This window comes from Sus scrofa, chromosome 5 (genome assembly GCF_000003025.6).
Source record: "Sus scrofa isolate TJ Tabasco breed Duroc chromosome 5, Sscrofa11.1, whole genome shotgun sequence".
Classification (NCBI taxonomy): domain Eukaryota; kingdom Metazoa; phylum Chordata; class Mammalia; order Artiodactyla; family Suidae; genus Sus; species Sus scrofa.
In genome coordinates, this window is record NC_010447.5 from 46,073,867 (window position 1) to 46,095,813 (window position 21,947).

A 21,947-nucleotide genomic window follows, 5' to 3' on the forward strand; every position below is an offset into this window, starting at 1 on the left:
GGCTCTGGTGTAGCTTGGCAGCTCTGATTGGACCCCTAACCTGGGAACCTCCATATGCTGAGGGTGCAGCCCTAAAAAAAAAAAAGCAAAATAAAATAAAATGTAGATTTCAAAAATGTTTGCCATTGAGGAAACTTACTTTAGTAGATTTCAGCTTTTTTTCATACTGAAGTTTTTCAGTGTCCATTTCACTGACTCTTAACCTCAAATCATTGATTTCCTGCATTAGTCCCTGTCCAAAAAGAAACAAGGAAATACATTAGGAAAGCTGTACACAATTATCATACCAAAGAGCAGCTTGGAAATTGTCAGTCAATAGTTTCTGGGTTAAAGCTGGATGAATTAGATCAGACAAAAGGAATGTTATCTCCTTGAGAACCAAAGCTTTTTTCCATCTGAAACCTGCTTTAAGTTCCCAATGCCTCTGTCCTAAAGTGATGGGACTATGAAAAGGAAAGGTGATTATATTTTTAAGAAAGGTAGCTAATCACTTACTATCACTGAGCAACTACTCCTAGACTACAAGTCACTATACAAACTCTTTCTAAAATAATCCAGAGAAATTTTCTTCAGGAAAGCCATTTACTTTTAGGGCCTTTTCAGTGATAGGTGGATATTCCTAAAAAATATTTTCACAGGAGTTCCTGTTGTGGCACAGTGGAAACAAATCTGACTAGGAACCATGAGGTTGTAGGTTTGATCCCTGGCCTCGCTCAGTGGGTTAAGGATCCGGCGTTGCTATGAGCTGTGGTGTAGCTTGCAGATGCAGCTTGGATCTCAATTATCCATTGCGGAAACACTACAAATATGAAGTAAATTTCTAATCAGAAAGAAGTCCTATCTTGGCGTTCCCTCTGTGGTGCAGTGGGTTAATGATCTGGGGTTATCTCTGAGGTGGTGTGGGTTCAAGCCCCAGCCCAGCGCAGCAGGTTAAGGATCCAGCATTGCCACAACTGTAGCGTAGGTTGCAGCTGCAGGTCACATTCCACCCCTGGCCCAGGAACTTCAATATGCCACAGGTGTGGCTGAAGGGGAAAAAGGAAAAGAGAAGCCCTATCTTCCTGTGATAACTGAAGCTGGAAAATGTAGATATAGCTCCTTAATATAAAACTTTAAAAAAGAGAATAAAAATTACTTCTAATTTATTTCTTATCAGAAGTTCAGTACTTCTAAAAAAGAAAACCCGTTACCTTTCCCTTTTCCCTTTCAAAGAGCTCTCCACAGAAATTCATTTTTGACATCTGTATTCTTACCAGAAGGGGTCACTGTTGAACAATGTTAACCATCTATATCAGCAATTCCTAGGACAGGCAAGCCCTCCATGTTCCAAGGTTTCAAAACTTTTACCCCTAATCATACAGAAGGGCCAATACTTCTTTCCCACTTCAATGTTTTCTTAGAAATTCATCTCCAAATAATCTAAAATTCTCAGGCAAAGAATTCTGGATTCATGAAACAGCTGGGAAAACATTTCAGCCAAGGGAAAATAAGAGGAAAATGAGCATAGTCAATTCAGTTTTAATTTTGAAGACTATTTTAATTATTTTCATATGTAACAAAATTTATCAAATATCCTATAATCTCTGAGTATGTGTATAGTATATTTTACCAATATTGTTGAATAGTTGTTTAAAAATTATCAGGGATTGAGTTTACTAGAAGTTTGATGACAAGATCACCTTGCATATGAGAGAATGCAGGAGTAAAGTGAGGAAGCACCAAAAAAAAAAAAAAAAAAAAAAGGTTATATAAAACATGCAGACAAACTCAAGAGTTCTAAATGTTACTCTGGGGTCTTACAAAAATAATCATAAAACAGATACTTTTGATTTAGTCCCAATGTTTGGTTAATACCTCCTATCCAAATTAACCACAGTTGTATAGTTACACAGGTTAAGACTTTCCCTAAACTCTGAGTATATATAATGTAAAAGGCCACCTCTTGATCCCCCAAAACTAAAACCTCTTTCCAGACACCAAAGTTAGCTCCATTGCCATATTATCCATCTGTTGACTAAATTCTACCAACCACTGTGTTATGTAGCACCTGTGGAACCAGGGAAAGATAGAAAGGGAAAGAGGAAATATCCAAAGAGATTTTTAAAGAAAGCACAAAATCAAGAATTTTAAAGAAAGTAGGTAATTTTCTAAGTTTGAAAAGCCTGGGTCTCAATTAAATGAGAAACATGTAGGTGATTGACAAAGAGCTTTAAGATTAAACCATGAACCAAATTGGGGATTTCCTTTGCTACTGAGGAAGTAATTATATACACACACACACAATATATTATGTATATGATATACATATATATACATTTATATATATATATATTATGTGTGTGCATATATATACATACACACACACATACACCAAGACTTACCTCTTCGACAGAAAATTTAATTTAAAAAATAGCAATGAAGAGGAATTCCCGTCATGGAGGAGTTCCCAGTCATGGCACAGCAGAAAAGAATCCAACTAGGAACCATGAGGTTGCAGGTTCGATCCCTGGCCTCACTCGGTGGGTTAAGGATCCGGCACTGCCATGAGCTGTGGTGTAGGTCACAGACGTGGCTCAGATCTGGCATTGCTGTGGCTGTGGTGTAGGCTGGCAGCTACAGCTCTGATTCGACCCCTAGCCTGGGAACCTCCATATGCCACGGGTGTGGCCGTGAAAAGACAATAAATAAATAAACAAATTAATTAATTAATTTAAAAAATAGCAATGAAGTAAACCTTATTAAATGCAGATTTGTGGGAGTTCCTGACATGGTGCAGTGAGTTAAGAATTGGACTGCAGTGGCTCATGTCACTGCGGAGGCTCAAGTTTGATCCCAAGCCTGGTGCAGTGGGTTAAAGGATCTGGCATTGCCATAGAATGGCTTGGACTCAATACCAGCCTAGGAACTTCCACATGCCACAGATGTGACCATAAAAAAATGTGCAAGAGTTAATAAGAGGGTGTAAGAAAACGAGGTAACCTTTCCTCCCCTTCTAAGAGCTGAATATCCATTTAAATATTTTTTAAAATTTCAGAATTGTTAAAGACTGTCAGACAGTAGATAATATATGTAATTTATCTCATATCATGATGGCATGCATAAAATGAATGGCATAAAATGAATAATTGAAGTGAAGATAGAGGGAAAAATTAAGTAAATGATTTCTCCTCTCTCCTCCTTGGTAATCATTTTCTAATCTAGTATGACACCTCTCCAATACTCTAATTGGGGACACAAAATAATAAAAAAAGAGAGAGATGGCTCTAGGAAAGAAAAAAATGTATGCAGATCTTCATATTTCTTTTCAAATGAATAGACCTCACAGGGACATACCCTGAACAACCCCCCTCCCAACTAACAGCAGTTAAACTAGAAGATCTGGATTAATAATAAATTAAGTCAAACAAACAAGAAAGCTGGTTTAGCCACGAAAGTGGGTATTTCAAGTTGTTTAATCTACCCTGAATTTCACAAAAGTAGGGTGTGCTCTATTTAATTGGAATAGACCAAAAGTAGAAGGACAAATTAAATGACCACTAAAACCTGTGATTTTTAAAATTCTGTAATGAAAGTATATTCTCTATACATATTAAAAAATCTACTTATTATATTGTAAATAATCAGTGTGCCTGAATAAAAACTATTAGTAAAATCACACACTTAAACCCACTATTTCCACAATGAAGAAAACCACTATGGGTCAACAGATGGACAAATGGATGCATGGATGGCTAGCTAGGTAGAAGCTCTAAATGTCCTAAAGTCAAAAGAATTTCTGAAGACTAATGAAAGGATTAACATTTCATATCAAAAGTCTTAAAATAAAAATTGCCACTCCAATTTAGTGATAAAAAGTCAATGTAATTAAAGTTTATTATTAAAAAAAGCATGAATAATGAGGGCATAAACTGCCTCTCCATCACACCTCCAAGGAATTTCAACTTGCTCTAAGAATATGTATGTGTGAGATATAAATGTATGCATACATATATGTACATATATATGTACATAGAGAGAGAGCAGGGGTATCACTTACCTCTGTGTCTCTGAATCTGTCTTCATAATCCAATCTGTCCTTCTCTACAGCCGTCAATTTTAACTTCAAGTTAGATATTTCAGCCATCAGATCCAACTTCTGCGTTTCTAAGGATGTCCTACTCAGAAGCTCCTATTGGAATTTACGAGATATATTCAAAAGTTGTTTTATTGTAAACAGTCACCTATGCATGTGTCTCACCTATTTCTGCAAAGCAGTAACTAGTAAGTAGAGGATGTGAAGATTAATTACTGAACAGGTACATTTGGAAAATTGGGCTTAACCAATGCTTAACAAGCAGCACATGTCTGCTAATTGGAGCAACTTACACTAATATACACATATATAAACCTTATACATTCTTAAGCCTGATGATAACACTGATGATGCTATTATGTTTCCTATGTGCCAGGCACTATTACATGTACTACGTGGTTCAATCCTCAAAACATTTTTATGAGATAGAAACTCATAAGTTAGATGAGTTTCTATCTCATAAGGATAACATGAATTATCCTTATTTGACAGATGAGGAACCTGAAGAACAGAATGGTTAAGAACCTGCCAAAAGTCATACAGCATGGAAATGGCAAAGCAGGGACTCAACCTAAACAGTCTCCCTCCAATGTGTGCTCTCTCCACTGTATTAGAGGTCCTATCATAGATGAGTACCGTGTGTGTGTGTGTGTGTGTGCGCGCCCTCATACATTACAAATTTTTCCAATAATAGTCATATAAGATATTTATCTTTTTTTTAGTTATTTTTTTCCCCATTATAGTTGTTTTTGGTGTTCTGTCAATTTTTTACTGTACATCAAAGTGACCCAGTCACACATACATATATATTCTTTTTTTTTCACATTATCCTCCATCATGCTCTATCACGAATGACTAGATACAGTTCCCAGTGCTATACAGCAGGATCTCATTGCTTATCCATTCCAAAGGCAATAGTTTGCATTTATTAATCTCAGATTCCCAGTCCATCCCACTCCCTCCCCCTCGGCAACAAGTCTGTTCTCCATGTCCATGAGTTTCTTTTCTGTGGAAAGGTTTATTTGTGCCACATATTAGATTCTAGATATATTATATAATATGGTATTTGTCTTTCTCTTTCTGACTTACTTCACTTAGTATGAGAGTCTCTAGTTCCATCCATTTTGCTGCAAAAGGCACTATTTTGTTCTTTTTTATGGCTGAGTAGTATTCCATCATGTATATATACCACATCTTCACTATCTTTTTTCTTAATTATAAAATATATACTCATGGTTGGAAATTAGGAAACTATGCGACAGCATAAAGAAGAAAATTATCTACAATCTTTTTTATTTTTTAGCTTTTTAGGGCCACACCCGTGGCATATGGAGGTTCCCAGGCTAGGGGTCAAATCAGAGCTGTAGCTGCCAGCCTATACCACAGCCACAGCAACACAGGATTCAAGCCTCATCTGCGACCTACACCATAGCTCATAGCCTACTGAGCAAGGCCAGGGATCAAACCTGCAACCTCAGTTCCTAGCTAGATTCGTTTCTAGTGCGCCACAATAGGAACTCTTATAATCCTATTAATATTTTATTCCAGACTCTAATTGCAATGAATACTTTCTATGGTATATACGTGTCCTGAGATCTGTTACTCTAGGCTTTTAAAATACGCCAGTGTAAGAGTTCCCAGGTGGCCTAGTGGTTAAAGATTTGGTATTGTCACCGCTGTGGCTTTGGTCACTGCTGTGGCACAGGTTTGATCCCCAGCTGGGGAATTTTTGCATACTGTGGGCATGGCCAAAAAAATAAAACATGCCAGTCTAAGTGAATCGCAAAATTTACCACTGCATCAGAGCAAATAAAACATATAAACGTAGCATCTTAAAATAGTTCAGCAGCAGAGTTCCCGTCGTGGCTCAGTGGTTAATGAATCTGACTGGGAACCAGGAGGTTGCGGGTTCGATCCCTGGCCTTGCTCAGTGGGTTAAGGATCCGGTGTTGCCGTGAGCTGTGGTGTAGGTTGCAGATGAGGCTTGGATCCTGCGTTGCTGTGGCTCTGGCGTAGGTCAGTGGCTACAGCTCCGATTAGAACCCTAGCCTGGGAACCTCCATATGCTGCAGGTGCGACCCTAGAAAAGGCAAAAAGAAAAAAAAAATAGTTCAGCAGCAAAACCCAACCTTGGTGCCAGCTTCTTACATACCTGCTGCAGCATTTCTTCTGTGGCGTTCAACTTCTCTCTGTGCTCCTCAAGACAAAACTCCAAATCGCGAATCTTCTCTCCCTGAGCCTCTACCTGGTCTGTTAACACACTTACCTGTATTTAGATCAAAATAACTGTCATGGATCAGGAAGAATTTGGGTCCCACTGCAAACTTTATTGCTCTACATAGAACAAAGTCTGGGATGATGTCATCACTCATTTGGTTGTAAAGAAAGAAATCTGAGAATTAATATGACACCAGCCCATCACATTCTTTTTTTTATGTGATGCTTGTTGGCCTGAGGACTCCTATTCAATTTTTGAGATAGTTAGGGATGACTGGGGCTGTGTAAGAATCATTTAAACTGTTTATGAGAAAGAGCATGTATACAAATTATCTTCTGGCGGGGGAGCGGGGTAGGAGATTAAGAAAGGAAGTGGAGTTAATGTTTGAAAGAGGAGTTCTTGAGGATTATTCAAATTTGATACTTGACAAAGAATACAGAGGAGTATCCAGGAAATCCAAATTCCATGAGATCTTTCATGATCACACTGTCACAAATGTGTTCAAAAGCTAGGGTGCAGCTCAAAGGTCCAAGAGGAGCCCTTGAGTTAGCCCTTCATTCTCGGTGCTTATTGCATACCTCTGGGTTTTCTTTCCAGTGATCACCAGACCAGTAAATTTGCTTCAGTTCTTTTAGCTCAAAAGACCAAAGTAAAACTACCAGTCAAGGATTTAAAATATTATGAAGAAGAAGAAAGTTCAAATTTAGCACAAACGGGGCTCCACTATTCACTGTGTTTTGTTTTTGGTCCAATGGTATCATTTTTAAAATTGAAAAATTAAACTTATATTCAGATTCAGAAACACTTGTTCATATTTATGGAAAATATATGTGAATGTAGTATATACATACATGTATATAGCATAAAAACCAGAACTTCTGCTACACATTAAAAAAAAAAACAAAAAACCTGATCATAGCAGATAATCAGATGACATTGTGCCTGTCCTGGTATCATCTCAGTTTCCAGGCAGGTGTTCATTTGTCAGACTGTCCCTTGGAGACAGCTGAGGCTGAATAAAGGTTGCTCGCTCTAGACTGGGTATGCATACCCTTGTTCTGCTGCAGTCCTCACCACTCCTTCGTGTGTACAGATGGCCTACTGCACTCATTTCTATTAGCAATTTGACTCCTGCAAGCATCTGAATTTGCCATCTCAATTAATTTCTTAAACTTAATTTTAATTTTTTAATTTAAAAAATTATAGTTGATTTACAATATTCTGTCAATTTCTAATGTACAGCAAAGTGACCCAGTTATACATATCTACATATATGTATAGGTATACATTCTTTTTTTTAACTGAAGTATAGTTTGTTTACAATGTTGTGTGTTAGTTTCAGGTGTACAGCAAAGTGATTCGGTTATACATACATATACATCTATTTTTTTGATTCTTTTCCCTTATAGGTTATTCCAAAATACTGAGTACAGGTCTCTGTGCTACACAGTAGGTCCTTATTGGTTATCTATTTTAAATATGGTAGTGGGTTATGTGTTAATCCCAAACTCCTAATTTATCTCTCCCCCATCCCCTTTCCCCTTTGGTAACCGTAAGTTTGTTTTCTATGTCTCTAAGTCTATTTCTGTTTTGTATATAAGTTCATGTGTTTCTTTTTTTTTTTTTTTTTAGATTCCACATACAAGTGATATCATATGATATTTGCTTTTCTCTGTCTGGCTTACTTAGTATGATAATCTCTAGGTCCATCCATGTTGCTGCAAAATGGTATTATTTCATTCTTTTTTTATGGCTGAGGAAAAGTTCATCACATAAATATACCATAGCTTTACCCATTCATTTGTCGACCACTCCAACTTAAAGTGGTCTTTGGAAGTGTGTCATGAGGGAAAAACAGCATTTAAAAACCACTTGCCTGAAGAACGAGGGATTCTTTATCATTTTCTAAACGTGCTAGCCTTTCTTGGTACACATCTCCGTTCCCAGGTAGGTGTCCATTTGTCTGAAAAAAGAAGTCATATGAGTAAGGCTGACCCTCTTTAAAACTCAGCTACTGTGGGTAAATAAAAATTGCATGTGTTTTTAATGCAAGGACCCTGAATTGAATCCAGCACAGCTGTTACTGCCATTAAGAGAAAATATGAGGATGCAACATGGTACATTTACCTCAAAACAGGTACGGCACGCTTGGCATTTAGTGTGTTTTTACCAAAATAAACAACTTTTTTATCAAGCAGAAAATAATGACCCAAAAGGGTCACTGGCTACTGATAGTCACTGACAGTGGATGCACACTGGCGCAGGCAAAGTTTTGTGGGCCTGTGGTTGGGCAAAAAACTAGTATTTTCCCCTGAATGCCACTAATTCTGGGTGGGAACAGAGGGAATGACCTGGGAGGCCCTTCCATTCCTGCTTTCTCCTCCCAAAGTCCCAAACCCAGGGCTGAAAATGCCTGTCTTTTAGTGGGAGACAACAGGGACAGCTTTTCTTCCCCACCAACCAAAGCTTATAGACCCAGCTCACAATGCCCTCCTCTGGCAGCACTGACTAGCCAGGCTCATCAGCAATTGATCACTTTCCATCCATTCTGAATTCATTAACTTCTTGTGAGTTTGTCTGTTCACCTTCTATTAGGCTCAGCTTCCAGTCAGAGCCTCTCAATGGGTATCATCTTGGAACCTCCCAACATCTGGCCCAATGCTCTATCCTCACTAGTGCTCACTTTCTCCTCCTCCCTCTGCCCTCTTTTTATCAGATTTGGGTATATTTATGGATGGTACAAATGCCAAGGGAAGTGCAGATATTGTTCTTAGCTCTCTTATAGATGCAAGGGATTAAGGTGACACATTGGAAAGGCTCACAGAGCCCAGACAACATCAAAATGTCATTTTGAAATAGAGTGGTATATGTGATATGTTTGTGTGTGTGTGTCTTTTTTAGGGCACCATCCATGGCATACAGAAATTCCCAGGCTAGAGGGTGGATTGGAGCTGCAGCTGCCACCCTACACCACAGCCACAGCATCGTGGGATCTGAGAGGAATTTGCAATCTACACCACAGCCCAGGCAATGCCAGATCCTTAACCCACTGAGAGAGGCCAGGGATCAAACCCATGTCCTCATGGATACTAGGTGGGTTCATTACTGCTGAGCCACAATAGGAACACCCTGTGATGTGTCTCTTGGTATCTCATTTAAATATTTTATAATCATACAATGTGTAATCCCAATAGAATTTGCCAATTCCTCATTCAAATACAACAGAATTATAAAAGCCAGTGGAGTCCAAAAACTGAAAAAGCAGTAACAACCTCAGACTTAGAACCAGAGGAAATATATACTGTACATCCTTACTGCCCAGAACACAGCTGATGCGACAGCTAATTATTTTTCCAGAATTAACTGCCTTTTGAGGGGGGGGCACACCCACAGCACGTGGAAGTTCTTGGGCCAGGGATCAAACCTGTGCCACAGGAACAACCCAAGCCACTACAGTGACAACACCAGATCCTTAATCTACTTCTGCATAAAGAGAACGTCTAGAATTAACTGCTCTTATTAGTCTACCTTTCCAATTAATGCAGTGTCTAGTATAAATTCTAGGAATAACAAAAGTTATTTGGGAAGGAAACAAACATAAAGAGGTTTAACAAAAAAGAAAACTGCAGGATGCTTCTTCTAAAAGCATAGGTGCACTGGATCTACTTCCCATGAGGCCACAAGAGAATCTGAAACTAATTTAGTAAGCATGCACTGTGTATTTAAAGTGGATACATTTTTTTTAACATCAGTTGCTTCATCACATACTTGCACAATTACCACAGCAGACCTATTCATGTTGTAAACTGAAGTGTCCAGAATTAAATTACAAGTATTAGGGGAGTCTGATGCAGTGACCAGGATGACTTCCATCCCTGGAGACTACCAGGAAAATGAAATTTATGTTAACTTCTTGAGGACTGTTTTTTTAGAAAAGAGCCAGGATATGTGATTTGTGTTCTCAGTCTAAGAAAGTGCAGAGACTGTCCCTATACAAATTAAAGTTCCTCATTTTATGAACATTAGCAGGCACCTACTTTTAAAACTATGCAAGCAGGGCTTTATAAATGGACACATTTCATTGGTAGGAATAAAAAAAGCTTTCTGCTCAGTGAGGACAAAAAGCAAAAAATCCTTTCTTCTGACTGAAGGAAATGACAGAACAAAAGCAAAGTTCTAGAAGTGTTTCATGAAGCCAGTGCATATGATATGGAGACAGGTTAGTTCCAAAACCAGTTCAACGAAATTATCCTTTAAAAAAATACTAAAAATTGAGCATAATGAACATACTGAAGTTTCTCAACACTATATTGATATTTACAAGCACTCACAACACTCGAATAGTTTATTTTTATTTATTTAATTTGTGTGTGTGTGTGTGTGTGTGTCTTTTGGGGCTGCACTCTCAGCATATGAAGGTTCCCAGGCTAGGGGTTGAATCAGAGCTTTAGCTGCCAGCCTACACCACAGCCACAGCAACTCAGGATCTGAGCCGTGTCTGCAAGATACACCACAGTTCATGGCAACGCTGGATCCTTAACCCACTGAGTGAGGCCAGGGATCGAACCTGTGTCCTCATGGATGCTAGTTAGATTCGTTTCCACTGAGCCACGATGGGAACTCCTGTTTATTTATTTAATTTTTATGGCTCTACCTGTTGCATATGGAAGTTCTGGGGCCAAAGACTGAATCCAAGCCACAGCTGTGGCAATGCTGGATCCTTTAACCCCCTTCACTGGGTCAGGAATCAAACTCATGCCTTCCGCAGTGACCCAAGCTATTGCACTCAGATTCTTAACCTACTGTACCATAGCAGGAACTCCCCAGAATGGTTTATTTTTAAACACTAAAATCACTATAGGAGCATAAAGCAAAATAGCCACCATTCTTGCTACATACTTTCAAAGCATTGTGTTGACTCATTCAAGTAGGTAAAGATCTATTCACATTTATTTGTTTATTTGTTTATTTGTTTATTTGTTTCTGCTCATTTTGTTACTTTTGCCTTGAAAATATCAGAGGTTAATTCCATTAGGCAAATACCCTACTGCCTCTATCCCTCCTTCATCTCCTGTGCTGTATCTTACAGATTGCCCCAAACCTCCCCCAAACCAGTGTCTTCTCTCACATGCTAATTCTGTTCCTTCTGGATGGACTGTATTCCTGCCCTTTCCTCCTTGTACCTCATTCCTTAAAGTCCATCTCAATTGGAGCTTGACCTGGAAGGTCTTCCTTGAGTGGCCTATTCACTTACATGCCAGTCACAGCATCCAGAGGACCCTTCACTGCAGCAGGCATCACACTGAATGGACCAGCCCAGACTTGGCTACAGACATGTCCTTCTCTTCCAATAGAGGCTGCATTCTTTGTGACTTTGCATTTTTCATAGATTCATTCCTCTTTCCATCTGACACACAATGGGTGCTAAATGGTTGCTGAATGAAGGAACAAGATGGGTGTTCAAGAAACATCAGAGGGGCATTCCCGTCATGGCTTAGTGGTTAACAAACCCAACTAGTATCCATGAGGGCGGGGGGTTTGATCCCTGGCCTCGCTCAGTGGGTTAAGGATTCGGTGTTGCCGTGAGCTGGGGTGTAGGTCACAGATGAGGCTTGGATCCCATGTTGCTGTGGCTCTGGCATAGGCTGGTGGCTACGGCTCCGATTCCACCCCTAGCCTGGGAAACTTCACATGCCGAAGGTGCAGCCCTAAAAAGACAAAAAAAAAAAAAAAAGATAAAGAAGTATCAGAGGGATAAAAGAGGAATGAATGTTGGCTTTTATCCTGGCCTTCTTCTTTCTCAGTGAGATTTTTATTCATATTTCCCTCTACCCCATGGTACACACTCCATGGTCAACCTCTACACTAGCTCCCTTCCCCTCAAGCCTGCACTCCCTCTTCCTACCACACTTATGAAGTGATCTCAGAGCCTTTTTAAGGGACAATCACTGAGGTCCTCTGTATAAACCCCCTCTTACACTTCCTTTAATCAACACACAATATTACATATCACCTCCTACATCTTCCCAGTCTTTCTTCCTGCCAGACTCAGGGGAACTGAGTCTTAACTCCTTCCTAACAGCTTGCCATTCCTCCTCTACTTTGAAACTTTGATTTCCTATTTCCCTGGGATAATTATCGCCTCTATCCTTATCATCCATTTCTTCCTCTCAATGAACTTTCACCCGTTCTTTTTTCAAAATCTACTCCCAAGGCTCTGTGCCCACCCCTGGCCTCCCTCCCCTCCTCTCTGCCTACAGAAATCCATCTTTCACAGACAGCTCCCAGCTTCTTCTCCCTATACTGTGCCATTCTCTTCTCTTCCACTGACTTCTCTTCTGTGTCTTGGCTTGAACTTCACAATTAGCTTTTCAGTATGGTCCACCAAGGAGAGCTTACAAGCAAATTTTTTTTTTTTTTTGAGTTGGTCATTTACTCTTCCTAATAGTCTCTCAGGGCAAAACTCTCCTGCATTTCTTTTTGATTCTCCCATGATGCTTATAAAATCCTAAGTGCATAATTAAAAACATATTGAGTATAAACTCTTCTTGAGTCAATTTAACATCGAAAGCATTTGAAAACCAGCCCAAATTACTCTACTCAAAATCCCAAGAGTTGCCTTCAAAATAACTCTTTCAACTTAGGCGGCAACCCTCACACTGCAACCCTTTACTGATCACACTCAACCCAGATGAAAGTTTAAGTCAAAATTGGAATCAGATTGAGGATTTCAACAATACAGTCTCCAATCCATGTAACCTCAGGCACCATCTATTTCACTGTTCACCATCTAAGCAGAAGGGCTTCTTTCCATATTAATTTCCCTTTAATCATCAAATATAAATACATGATCAAGTATAACGATATGATAAATGTTAACATCTTGCCTTATGTGGGTCTCTTTTAAAAAAAGTTTTATTACAGAACATTTCAAATATATATAAAAGTAAAGACTACAATAATGAAACCTTTTGTACTCATCACCAGTTTCAATAATTAATTCATGGTAGGTGGTGGTGGGGGGTGTCTTTTGTTTGCTATTTTTGCTGAAAGTGTCATGCTGTGTTTTCCTGATTTTCTTAGTTCTCTTGGTTTACATGAGCTTACACTTGGCTCCCTTTTCTTCCTAACCTTCAGTGTTGATCTGTTGCTCTTTCCTGAGCTCTGATGTCCTGTCGCAATCCAAAATCAACATACAAGTAGTGATTTGCCACAATTAAACATATTTATTTTATAAAATAGAACTTCTTTTGAATAAAACATTCCTGAATCAGAATAGTGAGTGGCTAAAGTGGGAAAAAGAAAATCAGTCCAATTTTATAAAGACAACAAATGTTAAAAAATAGTTGGACTAGTACTATCACACACACACACACACACACACACACTCTCTCTCTCTCTCTCTCTCTTCCCCCCACCCTAGTTAATATACTAGTTTTAAAAACTGCCATACAGTTTTGATTTCACAATTCTATTTCTTAAAATTCAGTATCAAGAGTTCCCATTGTGGCTCATCAGGTTAAGAACCCGACATAGTATTCCTGAGGGTCTGATTCCTGGCCTCGCTCAGTGGGCTAAGGATCTTGCACTGCCACAAGCTACAGCGCAGGTTGCAGATGCAGCTTGGATCTAGTGTTGCTATGGCTGTGGTGTAGGCTGGCAGCTGCAGCTCCAATTTGACCTGTAGCCTGGGAACTTCCATATGCCGTAGGAGCAGCAGTAAACATAAAAATAAAAATAAAATAAAATTCAGTATCAAGAAATGACAGGGAAGATGCAGTCCACTAAAGCTCCTTTAATTGTTATCTTTAGCTATCAAAAGGCATATCTAATGCATGGTCTTTCATGTCCTAATCACACTGTTACATCTCCACCACTGAGTGCAAGTATTTACTGCCTGCTCTTCACTAGACACTATATACTAGGAGGAGAGATTGAGATAAGACTTTCAGCCCAAATATCACAGTCATATTTCATTAGGGTCCAACAGCACAAGTCATCTCACATGCTACTGTCAAAGAGTCCAAGAACACGACACCAATGATTGGAAATCAAGCCACTGGGAAGAGGCAGTGCTCTGCTCGCTGTCCTCTCACTTGCTGTGCTCTAATTAGGGTGGTGTGGCCCACCCTTGTGTTGTAAACAATCATCTCAGGGCAACATCACTGCACTTCAGGGCCACCAGAGCACCCCCTCCAACTGGCCGGTGCCCCTGGATACCACAGCACCTCTGAATCTGGGTCAGCCTTGCAAACAGCCCATTTATTCTGCCCCCCCACCCCTGCATTTCCACTGCAGTTCCAGAGAGGAAATCCAGGCACCAAGAACAACCTCTTCAGCAAACCCTTCATTTACCCCCAAATCCCATCATCAGAAAGAAAAACAAAGAGAGGAAATAAACCTCACACACATTTCATCACACTCCTCAAAGCCCAACCATGACCCTCATCCAGAAAGACCTCAGTTTATTCAATGTCGTCAGAAGGTGCATCAAAGACAGAAATTCGGTGTTCCTGTAGTGGCTCAGTGGTTAACGAATACGACTAGGAACCATGAGGTTGTGGGTTCGATCCCTGCCCTTGCTCAGTGGGTTAAGGATCCAGCGTTGCTGTGAGCTGTGATGTAGGTTGCAGATGTGGCTCAGATCCCACGTGGCTGTGTCTGTGATTTAGGCTGGCAGCTGCAGCTTGATACCTCCCCTAGCCTGGGAACCTCCATATGCCGTGGGTGTGGCCCTAAAAAGACAAAAGACAAAAAAAAAAAAAAAAAAAAGACTGAAATTCATAAGGTTCATAAGGAGCCTGAATATAGTCTGTACTTTCTGAGTCAAGATCACAGATGTGGTCAACATCAGACTGTGGCTTTGGGCTCTTGTTTTTCTGGGTTTTAATTTTCACGGTGCTTGTTTTCCAGAGACAGAAAGCATCTCCATAACTAAACAGCCAACTGGAGCAAAAGCAAGTGCTCTGGAGCGAGAAAAAACCATGGCAGTGGGCCAGCTTCTAAGATTCTCTACTCCGAAAATGTGACCACATCTGAAACACTGGTGAGGGCAGCAGAGGCCAAGTGCTTTCATCTCCCAGTCTTATTAGAAATATCGTGAGAGAGCTCCCCTTGGGGTATTTGTGCCAAATTAAAATATTAATTGCCAAGATACAGTAGCTAGCCTTTTATTCAGCTAATGTATGCCCAGCAGATCCTCCTTTGTACATCCACCGCCAACAAAGGGTGAGACAGACAGACTCTTAGTGTCTCCTAAAGAGTTCTTTATCTTTTTTATTTTTTATTTTTGCCTCATATGAGATATATATTATAATAAGCAGCATGTTATATGTCATGTGAGTATGACATATGCTAAGGATAAATGAATATATTCTCTCTTAGCACCTCTAAGGTGTTCTTTTAGACACTTTCTTGAGTAGGGAAGATGGCCTCTATTTTTATGCATATCACCATGCTTCTAGAAGCTTCTATAGTGGGGAGAGGGGTACACATTGAGATTGCAACATTATCCTGGTCACAGGTATACTCCAAAGTCCCCTGAATTACTGAAGGATGGAGACTGAGAGTCCCTAGATGCTAAGACCCACTCCTAGTCTAGGAGTGTACCATCTTTAGTCACTTACCTACTACTCATTGATTTGTCAGTATTTAAAATACTGACTATGTGACAGGATGCAGAGCTAGAAAAAAGAATTTCTTCCACTTTGGAAAGGGTAACTTGAGATCACGAAAATTTTTTGGGTGTAACTTTAAAAGGTGTTTTATTTTTATATTCCTTTTCTTTTCTTTTGTCTTTTTAGGGCTGCACCCACGGTATATGGAGGTTCCCAGGCTAGGGGTCCAATTGGAGCTGTAGCTGCTGTCCTATGCCACAGCCACAGCAACTCGGGATCCGAGCTGCATCTGCGACCTACACCACAGCTCACGGCAATGTCAGATCCTTAACCCCCTGAGCAAGGTCAGGGATCGAACCTGAAACCTCATGGTTAATAGTCAGGTTCGTTAACCACTCAGCCATGACCAGAACTCCTTATATTCCTTTTCTAATATTTCATTGTTAGTATACAGAAATGCAACTGATTTCTGAATGTTAATCTTATATCCTGCTACTTTGCTGAATTTGTTGATCAACTGGAGTAGTTTTTGTGTGGAGTCCTTAGGGTTTTCTATACATAGTATCATGTCATAAAAAAATGCTGTCCCTATCTTTCTTGCCACTTATCCTTTCTTAACTCGCTTTAAAAGCACAGAGCACTTTTGATTCAAAACCAACAACTACCAGTAGCCTGGGATTCCCCTGAATGTGCCTCTCTCATTGGTAACACTGCACTGGCCTCTCTTGATGGAGAATTCTGCTGACTTGGTCCATTTACTTTGCTTGGTCCTTTCCCTGGGAGTTTTCCAGACCGCCTAAGGGGAAAATAGGTTTAACTCCAGCCAGGATGTTTCAGTGAGACACAGCTTAACTCAGATAACTGTGACTACAGATGGGATACGATCTTAAGATGTACCTTGTTTGCTGAGACTTCATTCCCTGGAGGAACACAGGAAAATAGAAGATGGCCAGGGAGCAGCAGGGGGCAGGGGATGGTGGATCTGTGGACTGTGGAGTGGACTATGGGACTGAGGGTCAGGGACTCGGGGAGAACAGCCAGTGGCCCTGGAAAGAACATGCCTCCTGTCTGAACTCTTTAAATAAATTCTGAGGATAGTTATTTTTAAAGAAACATTTAAAAAAGGAACATTTATATTAATAGTACCTTTTTTAAATGTAGAAAAAAAGACAGAAATGTACTAGGATGACTTGACAGGTCAGAAGCCAGTCAAGAACACTTCATTTCCCTCATTTATAATCTGCTTATCTCACTGGTTATGAGACTGATTACTACCATCAGTATTTTCATTCACTTTGTTGAAAATTGTCTTTTTGTAATTTTGGCTGATTTAGATATTGCTTTATAATTAAAACTGCCAAATAGGCATTCCCACCCTGGCTCAGCAGTTAACGAACCTGACTAGTATCCATGAGGACACAGGTTTGATCCCTAGCCTTGCTCAGTGGGTTAAGGATCTGGTGTTGCCGTGAGCTGTGGTGTAGGTTGCAGACATGGATCTTGCATTGCTGTGGCTGTGGTGTACGCTGGCAGCTCAGCTCCAATTGGACTCCTAGCCTGGGAACCTCCATATGCTGCAAGTGCAGCCCTAAGAGGACAAAAAAGAAAAACAAAACAAAACAAAAAGACAACCTGCCAAATAATCAAACATTCTGGGATTTCTTGACCTAATCAAGGTCATGATCCTCAGCTTCAACTACTGGAAAAAGCACTGTCAGAATGTTCTAGAGCAACTCATTAAGTTAGACCTAAAGAAAAAAAAACTACTTGCTTGGCTCCAACAGTGAGATATATTTTTCTATTTGCCCTCTTAAACTCTGCGCTTGATAAAGCATATAATTCTCTATTATTAATATCTATTTTAACACATAATATTTTACAATCAAAACACAGAATTATACCCTAGTAAGTGAACAAATATGCCATATTCAATTGCCCTTTTTTTTTTTTTAACCACAGAAGACAAATTTTTGAGTCTTAAAAAAATGTGTTCCTGGAGTTCCCGTCATGGCTTAGTGGTTAACGAATCTGACTAGGAACCATGAGGTCAAGGGTTCGATCCCTGACCTTGCTCAGTGGGTTAAGGATCTGGCATTGCGGTGGCTGTGGTGTAGGCTAACAGCTGCAGCTCTGATTAGACCCCTAGCCTGGGAACCTCCATATGCCGAGGGTGCGGCCCTAGAAAAGGCAAAAAGACAAAAAAAAAAAAAAAAAAAAAAAAGTTCCTTCCTAGAAGGCTACAGTTACAGCTACTCAATTAAAAAAATTCATTCTTACAGATTTAATATCCCTTCACTGTAACAGGCTACCAGTGTTACTATTTTCTTTTTTTCTTATCCAGCTTCTGATCATAAGAAACAATTAAACAGGCAGCAGAAATTAGTAGGGAAGGATTAACTGGCACTCTGCAGGAAACCGGGGGAATCTTCCTGGCCTGGGCAAAATAATAATTAGAACTGCAAATGCCCAGTTGCACTAATGAGAAGATTAACATCAGTCAGTCTTAAGCACATGGAGTCATCATTAAACATGAATGAAATCTCAATTATGTTAACTCGAACCAGTAATACGCTTTTCTAAAATATTGTGAAAGCTTCATCATCTGAGACATGTCTGTACTCTTCTATCAAAGAAGTGAACTGTATGAATAATTTGTAACCTAACCCCCCTTGAAACTGGACTGAACCTTTCTTTCCCTCATTGCAAAGGCTCCTGTCAGATGCTCCCCTCTCCCTTCTACAATCCATTCTTCAGTATCGCCTTTTTGACTAAACCCCACCAGGCTCACCGGGAAGCATTCCATGTATATTATTAGCTCATGGGATCCTCACAAACCTGGGTGGCAGAAACCATCATTCCCCTTTTACAGGTGAGGAAACTGAGACGAACAGCTTAGGAAAACTTCCCCAGATCCTACAAGCTGCTAAGAGTCAGAGCCAACATTAAAGTTCAGCTCTTCTGGCTCCAGAGCCCACATGTGTGAGTGCCAGTTTCCAACCCTGGCCTCTTTGTCGTTCACTGCTTTTTTACAACAGGATCTCCTTTATTTGATAGTTTGATGATTTCCTCATGTGCAATACAATTTGTAGGAGCCTGTGTTCCTTCAATTCTAAGATGCCATCAAATTTTATCAAATCATTAATTTTAAGTTTCTTGATTGGGATAAAATACATACAAAAATTGTCTTTTTAAACCATTTTTAAGTATACAGTTCAGTGGTATTAAGCACATTCACACTGTTGTGCAACCATCATCCATCTACAGAACTCCTTTCATGTTGCAAAACTAAACCTCGTACCCACTAAATATAAACTCCTCACTCCCTCTTCCTCCCAACCCATGACAGCCACCCTTCTGTTTTCTGTCTCAATGAATTTATTTGACGACTTTAGGTACCTAATTATTTTAAAAAAGAAAAAAGAAACAATAATTCCAGGTAAAGTGTGTATATAGACCACTTTTTTTTTTTTTTTTTTGCTGTGGCCAAGGCATGAAAAAGCTCCTGAGCCAGGGATCGAACTTGCCCCACCGCAGTGACAACACAGGATCCTTAATCACTAAGCCACTAGAAACTCTCTAGACCACTTTTAAGACCATAAAGCACTTCACAATTTCTGAAACATTAAAATGGGAGAAAGCTATGTTATCAGCAAATCATTAAATTGTATGTGTTAAGACCTTCCACCTGTTAAGATTCTTTTTTTTTTTTTTCTTTTGGTATTTTTTTTTATTTTCCCACTGTACAGCAAGGGGGTCAGGTTATCCTTACATGTATACATTACAATTACATTTCTTCCCCCACCCTTTGTTCTGTTGCAACATGAGTATCTAGACAAAGTTCTCAATGCTACTCAGCAGGATCTCCTTGTAAATCTATTCTAAATTGTGTCTGATAAGCCCAAGCTCCCGATCCCTCCCACTCCCTCCCCCTCCCACCAGGCAACCACAAGTCTCTTCTCCATGTCCATGATTCTTGATGCTGCCTTGGGTTCTAAAATTTAAATCCGCCACAGGCCTAGCTCTGATTAGTCATGTTACACCTATGCCTTTACTATTCCAAACACTCATTTCTGCTCTCCTCTTCTTGTTTTGGGCTTTGCCCTCTTCCATCTTTTTCCTTTTATTCTTTCATTTTCTACATGTGTGAGAAAATACACATAATTTGGAAGGATTGGGGTCAAGATGAGGGGACAGATAAAAAACAAATGAATAGGAGTTCCCGTCATGGCGCAGTAGAAATGAATCTGACTAGGAATCATGAGGTTGTGGGTTTGATCCCTGGCCTTGCTCAGTGGGTTAAGGATCTGGTGTTGCCGTGAGCTGTGGTGTAGGTCACAGATGCAGCTCGGATCCTGCATTGTGTGGCTGTGGCGGAGGCCGGCAGCTGTAGCTCTGATTAGACCGCTAGCCTGGGAACCTCCATATGCCTCGGTACAGTCCTAAAAAGACAAAAAACAACCCCCACCCCACCCCTCCTCCAAATGAATAGATATAAATAAGTTTAACTCCAAGAAACTCACCTGTCTGGACTTATATCTAGTTAAATTACTTTACTGTCATTTTTTTGGGGATGAAAACTGAAGCTTTGGAAGGTGTGTAAAGTATTGTCATTTTGTAGATACTGAACTTTAAAATATCAAATACTAAGACTGAGTGCAACCAAAAGTACAGATTAACAAGAATAAATTTAACAAAGAATAAATTTAACACAAAAAATAACTTCAGTTCATTCAAATGTTCATACCATTTTATCATTCATGGAGCATCATTCATCTTAGATAGAATTAATGACCATCTCCCACAAGCCAAGCATTCGTCTAGGCATCATCGATACAGTGGTTTTGTTTTGGTTTGTTTTAAATATAGGAAAAATCTCTGATTCATGATGCTTCCATTCCAGTTAGAGAGATTTAAAAAATACATATAAATAGGGTAAAATAAGAAAGTGCTGAGTTCAAAGAAAAAAATAAAAAACAGAGATGTACTATGGAGAATAAATATGTGAAATTTCAGATACGGTGGCCAGGAAAGGCCTCACCAAAAGCACAATTTTAAGCAGACACAAGGAGAATGCAAGAAAGCTAGCCATACAGATATCCGAGGAAAAAGCTTTCCAGGCAGGGTGAACAGAAAGTGCAAAGGCTCTGGGGCCAGTTTCCCCAGCAAGTTTGGAAGTGAGGAAGCCCATGTGCCTGAAGCAGAGTGAAAAGAGGGGAAATGCAGTGAGACACAGGGTCAGAAAGCAATCAGGAGCAAGTCCTAAAGGCCTTGCAATCCAGCAAGCATGTGCTCTTCTAGCTCTGACATGCGACTATCATTAGAAGTTTCTGAAAAAGGTATGAATGACACCATATATGCTTAGGTACCATCCATCATCGCCACTTTTAATCTTTTTCAGAAATATGTTAATAGAAACATTTTGGACACAGTGAAAAATTCAACCACAGTACCCTCAAGCTCTGGCTGCCATTGGCTGCCTCTGGAAGTGGGCTAGGATGGGGTTCTCCCAACAATGGGAAGTTCCTCTCCCACTCCGTGCTGAATGGTCAGAAAAACATGGAGTAAAGAAGGGTGAGTGAGGAAATTTCAATAGCCTAAGGAATATGCTGGGAAATGTCTGATTTCAGAACATGAAGCAATTCCCCAAAGAAATCAGCAAACCCAGATACTTAAATCTCTGGAGGAGAAACTTGCAGAGCAATTACAAAGTACAATAGTGAGCCACTATGTATTATAAGAAGTAAGATATCTCTAATTGTCAAGGCTGTGTAGCTGTGTCACCACTAAAAGCTGGATCGTACTGTTTGTACTTAGAAATGAGGAAGTATACTTACTGGGGCCAGTTGGGAACACTGGTATTTGTCTCATCACATGAAAATGCTTTAGCTGTAGGATATAACTTTTGCTAAGGTTCCTAAAGCAAAGAGCTTACAGTTCCAACACAGACCTTGAGTTTCATATAATTTTCATTAGCTTTTATATAAATACAATTAATCTATAAGCTTATTCATGCATCTTCCTAAAAACTGAGTATCCTTTA

The 21,947-nt window shown here is 39.8% G+C and overlaps 1 protein-coding gene across 22 annotated transcripts in view; it reads right to left on the reverse strand.

Moving 5' to 3' along the window:
• PPFIBP1 (PPFIA binding protein 1) overlaps window positions 1-21,947 on the reverse strand; it is a 191,518-nt gene that overhangs the window by 42,469 nt on the left and 127,102 nt on the right. For all 22 annotated transcript variants that reach the window (XM_021092144.1, XM_021092133.1, XM_021092134.1 and 19 more), the window contains 4 exons: window positions 8,167-8,253; window positions 6,225-6,338; window positions 4,037-4,168; window positions 140-232 (listed from right to left, as the gene is read on the reverse strand). In XM_021092144.1, coding sequence (XP_020947803.1) covers window positions 140-232; window positions 4,037-4,168; window positions 6,225-6,338; window positions 8,167-8,253 — 426 coding nt within the window. The remainder of the gene's footprint in view (window positions 1-139; window positions 233-4,036; window positions 4,169-6,224; window positions 6,339-8,166; window positions 8,254-21,947) is intronic.